The 19,394-nt window shown below is 42.2% G+C and overlaps 1 protein-coding gene across 2 annotated transcripts in view; it reads right to left on the reverse strand.

Moving 5' to 3' along the window:
- Window positions 1-3,607: 3,607 nt before the first annotated feature.
- Window positions 3,608-19,394, reverse strand: part of LOC106612256 (proton-coupled amino acid transporter 1) — a 64,453-nt gene continuing 48,666 nt past the window's right edge. For both annotated transcript variants that reach the window (XM_014213256.2, XM_014213255.2), the window contains exon 12: window positions 3,608-6,410. In XM_014213256.2, coding sequence (XP_014068731.2) covers window positions 6,136-6,410 — 275 coding nt within the window. In that variant the 3' untranslated portion in view covers window positions 3,608-6,135. The remainder of the gene's footprint in view (window positions 6,411-19,394) is intronic.

The following is a 19,394-nucleotide window of genomic DNA, read 5'->3' on the forward strand; positions in this document are numbered from 1 at the left end:
CCATAGAAAATTTGTGAGCAGAACTGAAAAAGTGTGTGCGAGCAAGGAGGCCTACAAACCTGACTCGGTTACACCAGCTCTGTCAGGAGAAATGGGCGAAAATTCATCCAACTTACGGAAGGCTACCAACTTGTGGAAGGCTACCCGAAGCGTTTGACCCAAGTTAAACAATTTAAAGGCAATGCTACCAAATACTAATTGAGTGCATGTAAACTTCTGACCCACTGGGAATGTGATGACAGAAATAAAAGCTGAAATAAATAATTCTCTCTACTATTATTTTGACATTTCACATTCTTAAAATAAAGTGGTGATCCTAACTGACCTAAAACATGGAATTTTTACTAGGGTTACATTTCAAGAATTGTGAAAAACTGAGTTTAAATGTATTTGGCTAAGGTGTATGTAACCTTCCGACTTCAACTGTATTTGATGTGTCACAATACTTCATTATAAGGTCCAATTGGACCTCACTGGTAACGTGGGATGGGAATATCAATTAGCCAATTAGCTGCAACTACCCAATCCTATGTCCAATACAATTTGATTTACTTATTTAGATCAAATAATAAAATATAAGGAAACGATTAAGGAAATGTTTAGTTTTTTCATAGTTATTAAAATAGCCAATGAAGAAATGTGTAAGGATCGACGCTGGAGACGAGAAGCAGGTACTGGGAGTGAACATTTAATGAAACAACGGACATGAAACAGAACAGGAACAGCGTCTGGACAGGGAAAAAATAACGACATCAATGCTGACACAGGGAACAAACTAAAGAGCAGACAGAAATAGAGGGGGTCATCAACAACGTAATGGAGTCCAGGTGATAATGGATATTTATAATGGATATTTGACTCTGTCCATTAAACGGCATGTAAGATGCACGTTAGAACGGTGTTTTCCCACAAATTGCATTTTGAAACATTCTCGCTCAGGCCTACCGCGTGTACATTGCTGCGCATAAAATGTGACAAAATAATACTTTATCAATATTTTAAGCTAAACGTTCTGATTTGTTCCATCAGCTTTATTAATTAATAGAGCGTATACCTCCACTACACTACTTTGATACGCATTGTGGTGATTAAGACGTGAGTATACGAAATGATTGAATGTTTACATCTATTGTTTACGTATCAGGCGTACGTATTTGTTTACATATAATTGTTTTGTTACGTATCACGTGTATATGTCTATCCTGTGAGTTATTTGAATGTCCTGGGTAGCTTGTTGAAAAATATGATGATTATGAGAATGTACCAGTTTTGTCATCATTATGCTTTTTTGCAAATTATCATAAAAATCATAAAGATGGAGAATGGTATTTATGACTTTAATAAGTTTGATGAGAACATTTTGTGTCAAAGGTAATTCAAATCAGTTTTAATAAAGATGTCTTGTGGATGTTTTTTTCTTCTCTAGCTTTATATGTATTCGAAAAGTATTCAGACCCTTCGACTTTTTCTACATTTTGTTACGTTACAGCCTTATTCTAAAATATATACATATTTTTTTTCTCATCAATCTACACACAGCACTCCCCCATAATAACAAAGAGAAAACAGGTTTTTAGATTTTTTTGCAAATTTATTACAAATAAAAACAGAAATTCTTTATTTACATAAGTATTCAGATCCTTTGCTATGAGACTCGAAATTCAGCTCAGGTGCATCCTGTTTCCATTGATCATCCTTGAGATGTTTCTACAACTTGATTGGAGTCCACCTGTGGTAAATTCAATTGATTGGACATGATTTGGAAAGGCACACACGTTTATATAAGGTCCCACAGTTGACAGTGCACGTTAGATCAAAAACCAAGTTATGAGGTCGACGGAATTGTCCGTAGAGCTCCGAGACAGGATTGTGTCGAGGCACAGATCTGGGGAAGGGTACCAAAAATGGTCTGCACCATTGAAGGTCCCCAAGAACACAGTGACCTTCATCATTCTTAAATGGAAGAAGTTTGGAACAACCAAGACTCTTCCAAGAGCAGGCCGCCCGGCCAAACTGATCAATCAGGGGAGAAGAGCCTCGGTCAGGGAGATGACCAAGAACCCGATGGTCACTCTGACAGAGCTCCAGAGTTCCTCTGTGGAGATGGGAGAACCTTCCAGAAGGTCAACCATCTCTGCAGCACTCCACCAATCAGGCCTTTATGGTAGTGGCAAGACAGAAGCCACTCCTCAGTAAAAGGCACATGACAGCCCAATTGGAGTTTGCAAAAGGCACCTAAAGACTCTCACACCATGAGAAACAAGATTCTCTGGTCTGATGAAACTAAGATTGAACTCTTTGGCCTGAATGCCAAGCATCACGTCTGGAGGAAACCTGGCACCATCCCTACGGTGAAGCTTGGTGGTGGCAGCAGCATGCTGTGGGGATGTTTTTTAGTGGCAGGGACTGGGAGACTAGTCAGGGTCAAGAGAAAGATGAACAGAGCAAAGTACAGAGAGATCCTTGATGAAAACCTGATCCAGAGCGCTCAGGACCTCAGACTGGGGAGAAGGTTTACCTTCCAACAGGACAACGACCGTAAGCACATGGCCAAGACAACGCAGGAGTGACTTCAGGACAAGTCTCTGAATGTCCTTGAGTGGCCCAGCCAAAGCTCGGACTGTACAGCGAAGCTCCCCATCCAACCTGACAGAGCTTGAGAGGATCTGCAGAGAAGAATGGGAGAAACTCCCCAAATACAGGTGTGCCAAGCTTGTAGCTTCATACCCAAGAAGACTCGAGGCTATAATCGCTGCCAAAGGTGCATTAACAAAGTACTAAGTAAAGGGTCTGAATACTTATATAAATGTGATATTTCAACAACAAAAAAATATTCAAAAAAACAGTTTTTGCTGTGTCATTATGGGGTATTGTGTGTAGATTGATGAGGGGAAAAAATGATTTAATAAATTTTTGAATAAGGCTGTAACGTATTTTTTGTTTGTTGAAAAAGTCAAGGGGTCTGAATACTTTCCGAATGCACTGTATGTTGTTCATCGAACTGATGGACAACCTGATATATACAAATGGGCGTGTTCGAGAGAATCAAATCTATGATGCATTGTGGGTAAATGGTGACAGACGCACTGCTCTACAAATAATAGGCTGTGTTCGAGACCATCAAATCCATGATGCATTGTGGGTAGATTGTGACTGACTGATTTACAAATCATATAGTTATCAGTGATTTGTAGATCAGTCAGTCTCAACTTGCCTTTCAAGTCAGCTGCAATGTCCAACGTGCCCATAATGACTAGTTATTTATAATTTTTTCTTCCTGCTTGAACAGCTATACACATTTAATAACAGGATAATTAAACATTAGTCACCCCAAAGCCCGCTCTCTATGTCACTCATCAGTTCAGTCAAAACAGGATTATTAAACATTAGTCACCCCAAAGCCCTGCAAGCATACTTAGAAGTCCCAACAACTTAAGTGGAGAGCATTTTAGATATTGAGGAAATATGCACATCTTTTCTATATCCACACACTACAGGAGTTTCTATTTTGCTGAAATGACATTCAGTGACTCAAATGAACAACATTGCACTGGCTTAACATACATCTGTGAAAACCCCAAGACAAGCTGTAATGATAGTTGAGATATTCAGACTATGCAAATATTTATTTCCATTAAAGACATGCTCCGGTACTTTGGCGAATAGTAAGTATTTTGGGCTGGATGTGTTCATGCATACTTCATACATACATAATATATGAGGAGAATCACTGTTTCACCTCAATTAGCCACAAAATCCTTAGCTTGACAGCAACTTTTCTAGAAGCTGTGTGGTGCCATTTTCCCTATATTTATCCCCACGTGGGCCAGCCCCCTAGCAATTTAAGTTTCAGCCCCTCGCCATTTGAGTGACAGCTAGGAAGACACAAACACACACAGTAGAGTGAGGGAGAGAGAGCAATGATGTGGTGCACATATGACGTAGTAGGCCATTTTTGGGGACCACTTTTGGCTCGTGGGCACAACTTTCAGAACTATTGGCTAAAAAGTATGCAAAAGTAGCGTTGAGTATCTTTAATTGAGTTCTTTGATGGTTAAACTCCTAGTCATCCCCTTGTAGATAATTGCTAGAGAGAGACTAGTGAATGAGACCCCCTGTGCATCCTAAATGGCACCCTATTCCCTATATAGTGCACTACTTTTAACCAGGGCACATTGGACTCTGGTCAGAAGTAGTGCACTATGAAGGAACTAGGGTGCCTTTTGGGACGCAAAATATATGATGAGTACAATTTTTAAGGGATGTAAACATCTGAATTTCCGTCAACACCACAACAAGCATCAAAACAAATTAAATACAAATAAATGCATATGTATAATTTTGAACTTTTTCATTAAGGCGGTAATGAAATAAAAACAATATATATTTTTTTACATGTTCATGATCACAACAAAAAGACCCCTTATTAAATACTCAGCAGTATTTTCTCATGGACAATTCAGAATACTCAATTTTTATTTACAATAAAGTCCAAACTCAACAATAGTTCAAAACTTGCCATTATTCAAAGCTAGTTGAAAAAAGTGGCAATCAGTTAAGTTCTCCCAATGCCATGTGGTATCACCATGACATCCAACCCACTCTAAACTGGGCCCATTCAGTCTAAAAAAAAAAAAAAACAGCTGGCACAACCGAGACAAGTGATAAAACAAATGCTGCCTAAATAAAATAATAGAGCATGATAAATAAATCCAGTGCCCAATTTGAGACAAATGTAATAAATGAAAGCACCAACATAAATGACCTCAACTGAGGAATAACACATGGTATTAGCTTCACAATATACACATTATTTTGTCTTTTTTTTTTTTTTACAGTCCCTCAAGTGAATCAGTATTACAGTAGGTGATCCAGACAGCTTGACTTGAAACATGTAAATAATGCTTTTCCTTTTAAAAACAAAAAGTTACCTTTCAACTATTACATCTTTTTGTCTCTGAATTTGTAGTCAGGAAACTGTATCAAATTTGTAGTCAGGAAACTGTATCCAATTTGTAGTCAGGAAACTGTATCCAATTTGTAGTCAGGAAACTGTATACAATTTATAGTCAGGAAACTGTATTAAATTTGTAGTCAGGAAACTGTATTGAATTTGGAGTCAGGAAACTGTATTCAATTTGGAGTCAGGAAACTATTCAATTTGGAGTCAGGAAACTGTATTCGATGTCAATGTCATAGCTACATGTGCAGCAGTAATGATGATGGTGATTGTCAGACTACAGGTTGTAGTGTTCTGATAGTCATATTAAACACTGTCAGTCAAATTACCATTCTAGTGGAAATAGTCGAGTTAAAACATTCATCTCCCCCTTCACAAGGCCTATAGAATTATGATATGATTCAAAATGGAACATAACTGTTATTTAAATGCTATTTTATCACTTGAACAACTTCCAGGATGTATTTCAACAGAACGTCGAACACGTATTAGTATTTCTATTAGTACCTTGTTTTAACAATAATGAATGTTATGAGAATGTCATTGCTCAATATTCAATGATTTGTTTAAATTATTCAACATAAAATAATAAAACATGTAAGATAGGTGCTCTTGCGGCATGGAAAAGTTAAAAAAATATACAAAATATGTCATAAAAATAAGAAGTTAAAAACATGGAAGCTCAGAAGGCACAGAGAGAATGAAGGGCAGAAACCATTGGCCCAGCGTCGTCTGGGTTTGGCCGGGGTAGGCCGTCATTGTAAATAAGAATTTGTTCTTTATTGACTTGCCTAGTTAAATAAAGATTAAATAAAAATGTTAAAAAAGTGTTATCTTCTTGGCTATACGATTACTGTAACAATTAGTTGGTTTACACTTATATTCCATTAAAGAATTGTTCCACAGCGACCATTAACTACAACAGTAAGCAGACTCACAATATCAATAAATGTTTAATCAATGGACAATAGAGCAAGTGAGAAAGAAATATGTCTGAAGCCAGGGTGAAGACATCTTTTAACTGTGATTGTTTGACAGCAGTGGAGGCTGGTGTCACTAAATCGAAGGAAGGTACCATCCATACTAAAATGAGCCTGTCTTCAGATTTCTCCACCCGCCAGCCTCCACTGTTTGCCAGACCAACCACTGTCAAGATATCCTCCTCACTAGATCTCTCACTGGACCTGGAAGAAGGTCACATCCAGATTGTCATGTCTGCCGTTGCGTTTGATGATCTCTGTGATGGATATATAGGTGCCGGTGATGAAGCCGATGAAGCCGATTAAAGAGATCAGGGTGTTCTTGACGATGACCCAGGGAGACAGACCTTCATTGTGGTAGGTGAGGATCTGGAGGAGTGGAGGGAAGATGAGAGCCAGGAAACTGCTGCTGACGGACCCCACTAAAGAGATGACCAGGTCCAACTGGGGGATCAATATGGCCAGGACACCTGGGGAGAAAGAGACAGAACCATTACATCACCTGGGGGGAGAGAGAGAGAGGACAGAACCACATCTCTTGCTCTATACAGGTAGGGTGAGGGGTCTGGGATGAGATGAGACACAAATGGACACACAGAGTCAACTCTTTCTCTTATCTGGGGAGGTAGGAAGGGGTGAGGGGGAATGAAATGAACGGCGGTAGCTTTAAAAAGTACATTGAAAAACAACAACTACCAAAGAAGCATAATTGTTATTGACTGTGTTTTTCATGTCTTTGGGGCTGGTCGGTGGCCTTCCGGTGCTAGGAGACAACTGGGGATCACCCATCTACATCTGTTGCTAAGGAGATTGATGTGATGTGATGTGAAAAGGAACAGGGGAGGGGCAGTTGTGGCAGCCCAAATAAGTTGAGTTGCCGTGCCAATGTCACGCTGTTCCACTACTCAGCTTCTGTCTGATCCCCTCACAAACCAACCACCTAACGAGACGCTCGGAGAGAGCGAAACCTATCAGTTCCCTTAAAGTCCCGGTGTTCACTTTCCTAATATTGAGTTACACCCCCTTTGCCCTCAGAACATCCTCAATTCCTCAGGGCATGGACTCTACAAGGTATTGAAAGCGTTCCACAGGGATGCTGGCCCATGTTGACTCCAATGCTTCCCACAGTTGTGTTAAGTTGGCTGGATGCCCATTGGGTAGTGGACCATTCTTGATACACACTGGAAACTGTTGAGCGTGAAAAACCCAGCAGCGTTGCAGTTCTTGACACAAACTAGTGCGCCTGGCACCTACTACCATACTCCGTTCAGAGGCACTTAAATATTTTGCCCATTCACCCTCTGAATGGCAGACATTCACAATCCATGTCTCAATTGTCTCAAGGCTTAAAAAAATCATTCCTTAAAAAAAAATCATTCATTTAGGCAGGTTACCTTCGCTTTCTTCGGCACAGGGACTATGGTGTTATTACAGACTCGGTCAGGGAGAGGTTGAAAATGTCAGTGAAGACACTTGCAAGTTGGTCCGAGCATGCTTTGAGTACACGTCCTGGTAATCCGGCCTTGTGAATGTTGACCTGTTTAAAGGTCTTGCTCACATGTGCTACGTAGATCGTGATCACACAATCATCTGGAACAGCTGGTGCTCTCATGCATGCTTCAGTGTTGCTTGCCTCGAAGCCAGTATAAAAAGGCATTTAGCTCATCTGGTAGGCTTGCGTCACTGGCCAGCACGCGGCTGGGGTTCCCTTTGTAGTTCCTAATAGTTTGCAAGCCCTGCCACATCCTTACTCCTGTATTGACACTCTGCCTGTTTGATGGTTCGTCTGAGGGCATTGCGGAATTTCTTATAAGCGTTCGGATTAGTGTTCCGCTCCTTGAAAGCGGCAGCTCTAGCCTTTACCTCGGTGCAGATGTTGCCTGTAATCCATGGCTTCTGGTTGGGATATGTACGTACGGTCACTGTGGGACGACATCGTCGATGCACTTATTGTTGAAGCCGGTGACTGAGGTGGTATGGTCCTCATTGCCATTGGATGAATAACGGAACATATTCCAGTCTTTGCTAGCAAAACAGTCCTGTAGCGTAGCATCCAGGTCATCTGACCATTTCCGTATTGAGCGAGTCACTGGTACTTCCTGCTTTAGTTTTTGCTTGTACTGTAAGTAGGAATCAGGAGGATAGAATTATGGTCAGATTTGTCAAATGGAGGGCGAGGGAGAGCTTTGTATGCGTTTCTGTGTGTGGAGTAAAGGTGGTCTAGTTTTTTTCCCCATGGTTGCACATGCGACATGCTGGTAGAAATTAGGTAAAACAGATTTAAGTTTCCCTGCATTAAAGTCCCCGGCCACTAGGAGCACTGCCTCTGGATGAGCATTTTCTTGTTTGCTTATGGCCTTATACAGCTCATTGCGTGTGGTCTTAGTGCCAGCATCAATCTGTGGTGGTAAATAGACGGCTACGAATAATATAGATGAAAACTCCCTTGGTAGATAGAGTACCTCATGATAAGCTATAGACCACACTACCTCAGGCATGCAATACATCAAGACTTCTTTAATATTAGACATCGCACACCAGCTGTTATTGACAAATAGACACACATCCCCACCCATTGTCTTTCCAGACATAGCTGTCCTGTCCTGCCGATGCACGGAAAACCCAGCCAGCTCTATATTATTTGTGTCATTGTTCAGCCACGACTCAGTGAAACATAAGATATTTCAAAAATGTATTTTCTGTTGGTAGGTTAATCTCGAACGGAGATCATCTAGTTTATTTTACAGTGATGGCATATTGGCCAATAGAACGGATGGCGGAGGTGGGTTACCCACTCGCCGACAAATTCTCAAAAGGCACCCCTATTTCCGTCTTTTCTTCATGCTAATGATGGGGATTTGGGCCTGGCCTTGGGGAAGCAGTATATCCTTCGTGGCGGACCGGCGCCATTACATTTAAATTACTTTCAATGTCCGTAGTTTATGCCTGCCCATACCATAATCCCACCAAGGGGCACTCTGTTCACAACGTTGACATCAGCAAACCGCTCACCCACACCATACCATACACGTGGTCTGCGGTTGTGAGGCCGTTTGGATGTACTGCCAAATTCTCTAAAACAACGGAGACGGCTTATGGTAGAGAAATTAACATGATATTCTCTGGCAACAGCTCTGGTGGACATTCCTGCAGTCGCATGCCAATTACACGATCCCTCAAAACTTGAGACATCTGTGGCATTGTGTTGTGTGACAAAACTGCACATTTTAGAGTGGCATTTTATTATCCCCAGCACAAGGTGCACCTGTGTAATGCTCATGCTTTTTTAATCAGCTTCTTGACATGTTTCACCTGTCAGGTGGATGGATTATCTTGGTAAAAGGAGAAATTCTCACTAACAGGGACGTAAACACATTTGTGCCCACAATTTGAGAGAAATATTTGAGAAAAATTTCCGGGATCTTTTATTTCATCTCATGAAACATGGGACCAACACTTTACATGTTGTGTTTATATTTTTGTTCAGTGTATATCTCTCAAAGGGAGGGATAAATAAATAAATAAAATGTTCGCTGCTCAGTGTTCATGTACACTTATTGTGAAACTATGACTGAAATAATTGCATGTATAAATTTTGGGTACTATGGGTATAATAGAGGCAGGCAGAAGCAGCAAGTTTGTGAATGAGGTTCAAAGACAGGTTAATTTGCTATTTTTATTTTGTGTTTCTTTATTCTCAACACAAGGCTCTTGTCATGTTTATTCACAACACAGAGAAATCCCTTTGACAGTTACTCTAGTCGTTACAGCTTAACTTTTAATCTACCATGGTCTGAGAGAGTGAGAGAAGAGCTACCATGGCTGAGAGAGACAGAGGAGAAGAGCTACCATGGCTGAGAGAGAAAGAGCGCCTGAGAGAGACAGAGGAGAAGAGCTACCATGGCTGAGGGAGACAGAGGAGAAGAGCTACCATGGCTGAGGGAGACAGAGGAGAAGAGCTACCATGGCTGAGGGAGACAGAGCGCCTGACAGAGTGAGAGAAGAAGAGCACCCAAGCAGGGGTGAAAATCAGTTCAGGCTGGTCGCATGCAATCTGCCCGTTTTTCAAATGCAGACACATTCTCTAAAATGGACGAACAAGCGCCACCCACTAATCATAGTATCATCAATGCACACATGGACAGCAAATGCTTTTAAGAAGTACCTAACCAACACATCATTTTCATCAGATCAGATGCACTGCCATTACTAAAAACCTCAACACAGGAATGTCCATCGACAGTAGAACTGAAAACACACTAGATAGGTCATTGGAGGGACCTTTACCCTTTTCTCTCTGTATTCTATGAACCTTCAGAGATCTTCCGTGTTCTTTAACCCAGGTGTCACTTTGATTTTGGAGTACTTTCTCTTCGTGAGGGAAGAAGAGGGGACAAATGAGGAGGGATAAGGTTTGTGTGCAGAGGGTCGGTTGCCCTTCCTAGCTCGGTAGGGGAGATGACAGGGTGCATGTGTCTCTCTCTCCATCTCTCTCTGTGTGTGTGTGTGTGTGTGTGTGTGTGTGTGTGTGTGTGTGTGTGTGTGTGGACACTATCCTCCTCAGGTTGGTCGACCAGGTCCAGGATGCCAGGACACCCCTCTGGTCGCGTGTCATGGCTCTATGCCCCTGTACTCTCAGACAAGTTAGAGGTCTAAGGAGGCTCACGCAACATCCTGTTTCCATCAAGAGACACAGCAACAGACACGCTAACCTCATCATCCTGAGGCCTGCAGCACAGAGGTTTAGTACTATGGGAATTATTGCTTTCCTCATCCGCCGGTTTACATTCATTCATTAATTAAATGTGATGAACCATTTTGTTTTAATCTGAAAGATCACGTATCACAATATCTTTGGCTGCACCAAAACTACAGTATTTTTTACATCATAGCTTGTTCTCCATCTTCTTAAATAGGGAGCCAGCTTGTTTTCAGCACTTTTATTTCCACGACTGATCAAAACTCGTTTACTCATGGCTCTCTCTTGTCCGTCTGCAGCAGATATATTGTGAGCAATATATTTGGACCACGGAATGGTAATAAAATCACAGTATAGAATCGCAATACTGGATATCATAAGGTGAATGCACCAATTTGTAAGTCGCTCTGGATAAATGACGTAAATGTAAATGTAAATGCAAACCGTGTTTTTTGTTGTTGTTGTCCAGTTAGAAGCAGGCTACAAGCTCAAAAGAACTGGGAGCATAAAAGTAGATTATACCGAATAAATATTGCGTCAACCCAGCCACTGAACTCCATTGAACATGCAGACAAACTTCTGGGATGAGACAAAGAGAGAAACAAACAAAGACAAGCCCATCTCACAGAGAATCCAGGATACATATCTTTTGGTTTTCAATGTGAAAGAATCTATACAAATACCTTTCCTTCATCCTGTATATATAACTCCATCCATTGAATGTAAAGTACTGCTAGCCAATGGAGAGGATGCGTCTTTGTGTTTTGGCCGTACATTGGATATATCGTACACTTGGCTCATTCACTCGAATTTTGGCGGGAAGCTACACTGAATAATCTAGAAAATGGCCCGCAGACATAAAGTGCCACATACTGTACATGTACTCCATCGTAGTGCCTTATCAATATGCATTATGACAGCTAAGGGCAGAGCTCATCTGCATACCATGTTTCATACAGTAACAATCAAACCAACAAGAGGAGAGAAAGACCTGGCAGTAAAGCAGAGGAGTAAAAGAAGAAGGGGAAAGAGAGAGGACAGGGTGTTTCAGGGGTATGTAAAGAGAGAGAGGACAGGGTGTTTCAGGGGTATGTAAAGAGAGAGAGGACAGGGTGTTTCAGGGGTATGTAAAGAGAGAGAGGACAGGGTGTTTCAGGGGTATGTAAAGAGAGAGAGGATAGGGTGTTTCAGGGGTATGGAAGGACAGAGGACAGGGTGCTTCAGAGGTATGGAAAGACAGAGAGGACAGGGTTTTTTAGGGGTATGGAAAGACAGAGAGGAATGGAATGATCTGATACATGATGAGTTAGTTGAATCAAACTGTTACAGCTCTTCAAACGAACTGAGCAATTCTTCAGGGATTTCAAAATGGAAATGTAAAAAAAAATCTGCTGCCAGTAAAAAACTGCAAGACATCACAGTCTGTTCTACATCACGTCCACAGGTTTAGAGTTAGGTAGCTAATTCTGCCTCAAACATGGGGGTTGGATGTATACTATGCATAAATGAGGTTAGACTATGGTGGTGAGGTTTAAACTATCCCATTCAGAATACTAACTCAAAATGATCAAGTAGCCTAGTCTGGAGTTTGACGTCCCCTAATCTTAAAGGAAGAACTGATGTGGTGGCTCTTCAAGCTATACAATGTTGTAAAGGTCATTTAAATGTTGAGCTTGTAAATTGTAGTTATTGTCAGCAGAACATTCTACAAAGGGAAACCGAGCCGCAAGCTGCCCAGTGACGCGAGCCTACCAGACGAGCTAAATGCCCTTGACGCTTGCTGAAAGGCAAGCAACACTGAAGCATGCATGAAAGCACCAGCTGCTGCGGACGACTGTGTGATCATGCTCTACGTAGCCGATGTGAGCAAGACCTTTAAACAGGTCAACATTCACAAGGCCGTGCGGCCAGGGCGTGTACTCAGAGACAGCACGGACCAACTGGCAGGTGTCTTCACTGACATTTTCTCTCCTTGACCGAGTCTGTAATACCTACATGTTTCCAGCAGACCACCATAGTCCCTGTGCCCAAGAAAGCCAAGGTAACCTGCCTAAATGACTATCGCACCGTAGTACTCACATCTATATCCAAGAAATACATTGAAAGGCTGCTCATGGCTCACATCAACACCATCCTCCCAGACCCACTTAAATTCGCATACCGCCCCAACAGATCCTTAGCAATCTCAATCTCACTCCACACTGCCCTTTCCCACCTGGACAAAAGGAACACCTTTGTGAGAATGCTGTTCATTGACTACAGCTCAGCGTTCAACACCATAGTGCCACAAAGCTCATCACAAAGCTAAGGACCCTGGGACTAAACACCTCCCTCTGCAACTGGATCCTGGACTTCCTGACGGGCCGGCCCCAGATGATAAGGGTAGGCAACAACACATCCGCCACGCTGATCCTCAAAATGGTGGCCCCTCAGGGGTGCGTGCTTAGTCCCTTCCTGTACTCCCTGTTCACCCACGACTACGTGACCAAGCACGACTCCAACACCATGATTACATTTGCTGAGGCCTGATCACCGACAACGATGAGACAGCCTTAGGGAGGAGGTTAGAGACAACAACCTCTCCCTCAATATGAGTAAAACAAAGGAGCTGATCGTGGACTATAGAAAAAGGAGGGCCAAACAGGCCCCCATTAACATCGACAGGGCTGAAGTGGAGCGGGTCGAGAGTTTTAAATTCTTGCTGTCCACATCACCAACAAACTATCATGGTCCAAACACACCAAGACAGTTGTGAAGAGGGCACAACAACATATATTTGTCATGGGTCCCCAGATCATCAAAATGGTCTACAGCTGCACCATCGAGAGCATCCTGACCAATTGCATTACCGCCTGTTATGGCAACTGCCTGGCATCCGACCATAAGACGCTACAGAGGGTTGTGTGTTCGGCCCAGTACATCCCTGGGGCCAAGCTTCCTGCCATCCAGGACCTATATACTAGGCGGTGTCAAGAGGAAGGCCCAAAAAATGTCAAAGACTCCAGTCACCCAAGTCATAGACTGTTCTCTCTGCTGCCGCACGGCAAGCAGTACTGGAACGCCAAGTCTAGGTCCAAAAGGCTCCTTAACAGCTTCCACCCCCAAGCCATAAGGCTGCTGAACAATTAATCAAATGGCCACTGGACTATTTACATTGATCCCCCCCCTTTTGTTTTTACACTGCTGCTACTCGCTGTTTATTATCTATGCATAGTTACTTTACCTCTACCTACATGTACAAATTATCTCAACTAACCTGTAACCCCGCACATTGACTCAGTATCGGTACCCACTGCATATAGCCTCGTTACTGTTATGCAATTTTATTGTATAACTTTTTACAAAAATGTTTTACTTTACTTAATTTTGTAAATATTTTGTTAACCAACAATGCAGTTCAAGAAATAGAGTTAAGGGCTTGTAAGTAAGCATTAAGCGGTAAGGTTAACCTGTTGTATTCAGCGCAATGTGAAAAATTTAATTTGATGATTTTGAATTGAGCCAGAATGAAGGATATTTCAAAGCATCATGCTAAGAAGGGACCGGTGACTGTTTGAGGAACTCTGATCCACGTACAACACAAGGACTAAGAGTCTGAAGTTAGTATGATGGCCACTTTACTAAACACCTAGTTCTATAGATTACTACTCTGAGTCAGAGATTGTAGGTCAGCTGATTAAGTATCAATCCCAGATCTCACACCAAGCAACTGATATTCAGTCTCAACATTATTACATGCAGACAGAGTGTTATTTATTTTGTATATATCTAGGCGAGTCAATAAGAACAAATTCTTATTTACAATGACGGCCTACCAAACACGGAAAAGGACTCCTGCTGGGATAGGGGCTGGGATTGAAAAATAAAAATATAGGACAAAAACACACAACAACAAGAGAGATAACAACACAGCATAGTAGCAACACAACATGGCAGCAGCACAACATGGTACAACCATGTTAGGCACAGACAACAGCACAAAGGGAAAGAAGGTAGAGACAACCATACATCACGAGAAGCAACATATATATCAGCATGAAGACATATTTTCAATGACGCAAATTCCCAAATATTTTAAATTACACCATTCCCCCAGATATTAGTTGGGAAATTCTACACACAAAAAAAACAGTTGCCTTTTGAATTTCAACAAGTGGCCTCTTAGCTCCTAGGAGCCATGCTGCAATGGTTACAATTCTGTTTGAAAAAGTACTCTCTCATTAAGAACAAAGAAACAGAAGCTGGGAGGTCAGTGTCCAAAAGAAAGGAAGAAATTACATATTGTCTAGGCTACACACCTTCACTTTACCTCACATAACCTTCTGCTATTCTACCTTCACCACCACTATACCTGTCACGTCCTGACCAGTAAAAGGGGTTATTTGTTATTGTAGTTTTGTCAGGACGTGGCAGGGGGTATTTGTTTAGAGTGTTTCGGGGTTTGTTGGGCTACGTGTTTATGTAGAGGAGATTTGTTTAGAGTGTTCTGGGGTTTTCGGTAATGTTCTATGTTAGTATATTTCTATGTTCTGGTCTAGTCTTTCTAGTTCTATGTTTAGGGTTATTGGTTTGAACTTCAATTGGAGGCAGCTGTTCTTCGTTGCCTCTGATTGAAGGTCCTATATAGAGGGGTGTTTTTGTAATGGGTTTTGTGGGAAGTTGTTTTTGCACGGCTGTGTTAGCCTGCAATACTGTTCGTTCGTACGTTTTATTGTTTTGTTCATTAAGTGTTCTAATAAAAGTTAATATGAGCACTCAACCCGCTGCACCTTGGTCCAGTATATACGACCTCCGTTACAATACCTCACATAACCTTCTGCTATTCTACCTTCACCACCACTATACCTCACATAACCTTCTGCTATTCTACCTTCACCACCACTATACCTCACATAACCTTCTGCTATTCTACCTTCACCACCACTATACCTCACATAACCTTCTGCTATTCTACCTTCACCACCACTATACCTCACATAACCTTCTGCTATTCTACCTTCACCACCACTATACCTCACATAACCTTCTGCTATTCTACCTTCACCACCACTATACCTCACATAACCTTCTGCTATTCTACCTTCACCACCACTATACCTCACATAACCTTCTGCTATTCTACCTTCACCACCACTATACCTCACATAACCTTCTGCTATTCTACCTTCACCACCACTATACCTCACATAACCTTCTGCTATTCTACCTTCACCACCACTATACCTCACATAACCTTCTGCTATTCTACCAATTGCATGGCTATTAACAAGAGGAATCTGAAGCTCAAGGCTCTTTTACAAGAGATGCCACCGAGAGAGAGTGAGAGCAACATAGAGAGACAAATTGTCAGTGGCAATTCAAGTGTTTCACAGATAAATGTAAGGCAGAGAGAGAGAGAGAGAGAGAGAGAGACACACAGAGAGAGAGAGAGAGAGACAGAAAGAGAGAGACACACAGAGAGAGAGAGACACAGAGAGAGAGAGAGAGAGAGAGAGAGAGAGAGACACAGAGAGCGAGCGAGAGCGACACAGAGAGCGCGAGCGAGACACAGAGAGCGCGAGAGAGACACACAGAGCGCGAGAGAGACACACAGAGCGCGAGAGAGACACACAGAGCGCGAGAGAGACACACAGAGCGCGAGAGAGACACACAGAGCGCGAGAGAGACACACAGAGCGCGAGAGAGACACACAGGGCGAGAGAGAGACACACAGGGCGCGAGAGAGACACACAGGGCGCGAGAGAGACACAGAGCAAGAGAGAGAGACACAGAGAGCGAGAGAAAGAGATACACAGAGAGCGAGAGAAAGAGATACACAGAGAGCGAGAGAAAGAGATACACAGAGAGCGAGAGAGATACACAGAGAGCGAGAGAGAGACAGAGCGAGAGAAAGAGATACACACAGAGCGAGAGAAAGAGATACACAGAGAGCGAGAGAAAGAGATACACAGAGAGCGAGAGAGAGAGATACACAGAGAGCGAGAGAGAGAGATACACAGAGAGCGAGAGAGAGACAGAGCGAGAGAAAGAGATACACACAGAGCGAGAGAAAGAGATACACAGAGAGCGAGAGAAAGAGATACACAGAGAGCGAGAGAGAGAGACACGGAGAGCGAGAGAGAGAGAGAGCAAGAGAGACACAGAGAGCGAGAGAGAGAGAGACCTCTCTGATGAGAGTTGGCTACCTGATATGTTGGGGTTGGACGCAGAGAGCTGTGGGTTGGCAGCACACTACATTGCTGCCTGCCGTCCTAATGAGGGACAGTGTCTGACAGACCAATCAACCTGCACATGTCCTCTACTGTATGCTTATTGTTATTGTTCAATGTATGGTTATTTGACCCTTGGTTATTGTTGTTAATGTTGTCCCGTTGATCATTTTGATTATTATCTTATTATTGTAAATATCCAAAGCAAGTCTTGGCAATATGTACTTGTTATGTCATGCCAATAAAGCAAATTGAATTGAAAATTCAGAGAGAGAGCGAGAGAGACACACAGAGAGAGAGACAAATTCGACCCCAATAACTACTGTGGGATATGCGTCAACAGCAACCTTGGGAAAATCCTCTGCATTATCATTAACAGCAGACTCGTACATTTCCTCAGTGAAAACAATGTACTGAGCAAATGTCAAATTGTCTTTTTACCAAATTACCGTACAACAGACCACGTATTCACACTGCACACCCTAATTGGCAAATAAACAAACCAAAACAAAGGCAAAGTCTTCTCATGCTTTGTTGATTTCAAAAAAGCCTTCAACTCAATTTGGCATGAGGGTCTGCAATACAATTTGATGAAAAGTGGTGTTGGGGGAAAAACATACGACATTATAAAATCCATGTACACAAACAACAAGTGTGCGGTTAAAATAGGAAAAAAACACATTTCTTCCCACAGGGCCGTGGGGTGAGACAGGGATGCAGCTTAAGCCCCACCCTCTTCAACATATATATCAATGAATTGGCGAGGGCACTAGAACAGTCTGCAGCACCCGGCCTCATCTTACTAGAATCTGAAGTCAAATGTCTACTGTTTGCTGATGATCTGGTGCTTCTGTCACCAACCAAGGAAGGCCTACAGCAGCACCTAGATCTTCTGCACAGATTCTGCCAGACCTGGGCCCTGACAGTGAATCTCAGTAAGACCAAAATAATGGTGTTAAAAAATAGGTCCAATCGCCAGGACCACAAATACAAATTCCTTCTAGACACCGTTGCCCTAGAGCACACAAAAAATTATACACACCTCGGCCTAAACATCAGCGCCACAGGCAACTTCCACAAAGCTGTGAACAATCTGAGAGGCAAAAATGTTTAAAAATATACATATTTCACCTTTATTTAACCAGGTAGGCTAGTTGAGAACAAATACTCATTTACAACTGCGACCTGGCCAAGATAAAGCAAAGCAGTTCGACACGTACAACAACACAGAGTTACACATGGAATAAACAAGCGTACAGTCAATAACACAATAGATAAAAAGAAAGTCTATATACAGTGTGTGCAAAAGGCATGAGGAGGTAGGCAATAAATAGGCCATAGTAGCAAAGTAATTACAGTTTAGCAAATTAACACTGGAGTGATAGATGAGCAGATGATGATGTGCAAGTAGAAATACTGGTGTGCAAAAGAGCAGCAAAGTAAATAAAAACAATATGGGGATGAGGTAGGTAGATTGGGTGGGCTATTTACAGATGGGCTATGTACAGCTGCAGCGATCGGTTAGCTGCTCAGATAACTGATGTTTAAAGTTAGTGAGGGAAATATAAGTCTACAGCTTCAGCGATTTTTGCAATTCGTTCCAAGAAGGGCATTCTACGCCATCAAAAGGAACATACATTTTAACATACCAACTAGGATCTGGCTAAAAATACTTGAATCAGTTATAGAACCCATTGCCCTTTATGGTTGTGAGGTCTGGGGTCCGCTCACCAACCAAGAATTCACAAAATGGGACATACACCAAATTGAGAGACTGCATGCAGAATTCTCCAAAAATATCCTCCGTGTACAACGTAGAACACCAAATAATGCACGCAGAGCAGAATTAGGCCGATACCCGCTAATTATCAAAATCCAGAAAAAAGCTGTTAAATTCTACAACCACCTAAAAGCAAGTGATTCCCAAACCTTCCATAACAAAGCCATCACCTACAGAGAGATGAACCTGGAGAAGAGTCCCCTAAGCAAACTGGTCCTGGGGCTCTGTTCACAAACAGACCCCACAGAGCCCCAGAGAGTACACAGCGGCAAAATGCCTGACCACTGCGACTGACCCAAACTTAAGGAAAGCTTTGACTATGTACAGACTCAGTGAGCATAGCCTTGCTATTGAGAAAGGCCGCCGTAGGCAGACCTGGCTCTCAAGAGAAGACAGGCTATGTGCACACTGCCCACAAAATGAGGTGGAAACTGAGCTGCACTTCCTAACCTCCTGCCAAATGTATGACCATATTAGAGACACATATTTCCCTCAGATTACACAGATCCACAAAGAATTCAAAAACAAACCTGATTTTGATAAACTCCCATATCTACTGGGTGAAATACCACAGTGCACCATCACAGCAGCAAGATTTGTGACCTGTTGCCACAAGAAAAGGTCAACCAGTGAAGAACAAACACCATTGTAAATACAAACCATATTTATGCTTATTTATTTTCCCTTTGGTACTTTAACTATTAGCACAACGTTACAACACTATATATAGACATAATATGACATTTGAAATGTCTTTATGCTTTTG

Source organism: Salmo salar, chromosome ssa09, assembly GCF_905237065.1.
Source record: "Salmo salar chromosome ssa09, Ssal_v3.1, whole genome shotgun sequence".
Classification (NCBI taxonomy): Eukaryota; Metazoa; Chordata; class Actinopteri; order Salmoniformes; family Salmonidae; genus Salmo; species Salmo salar.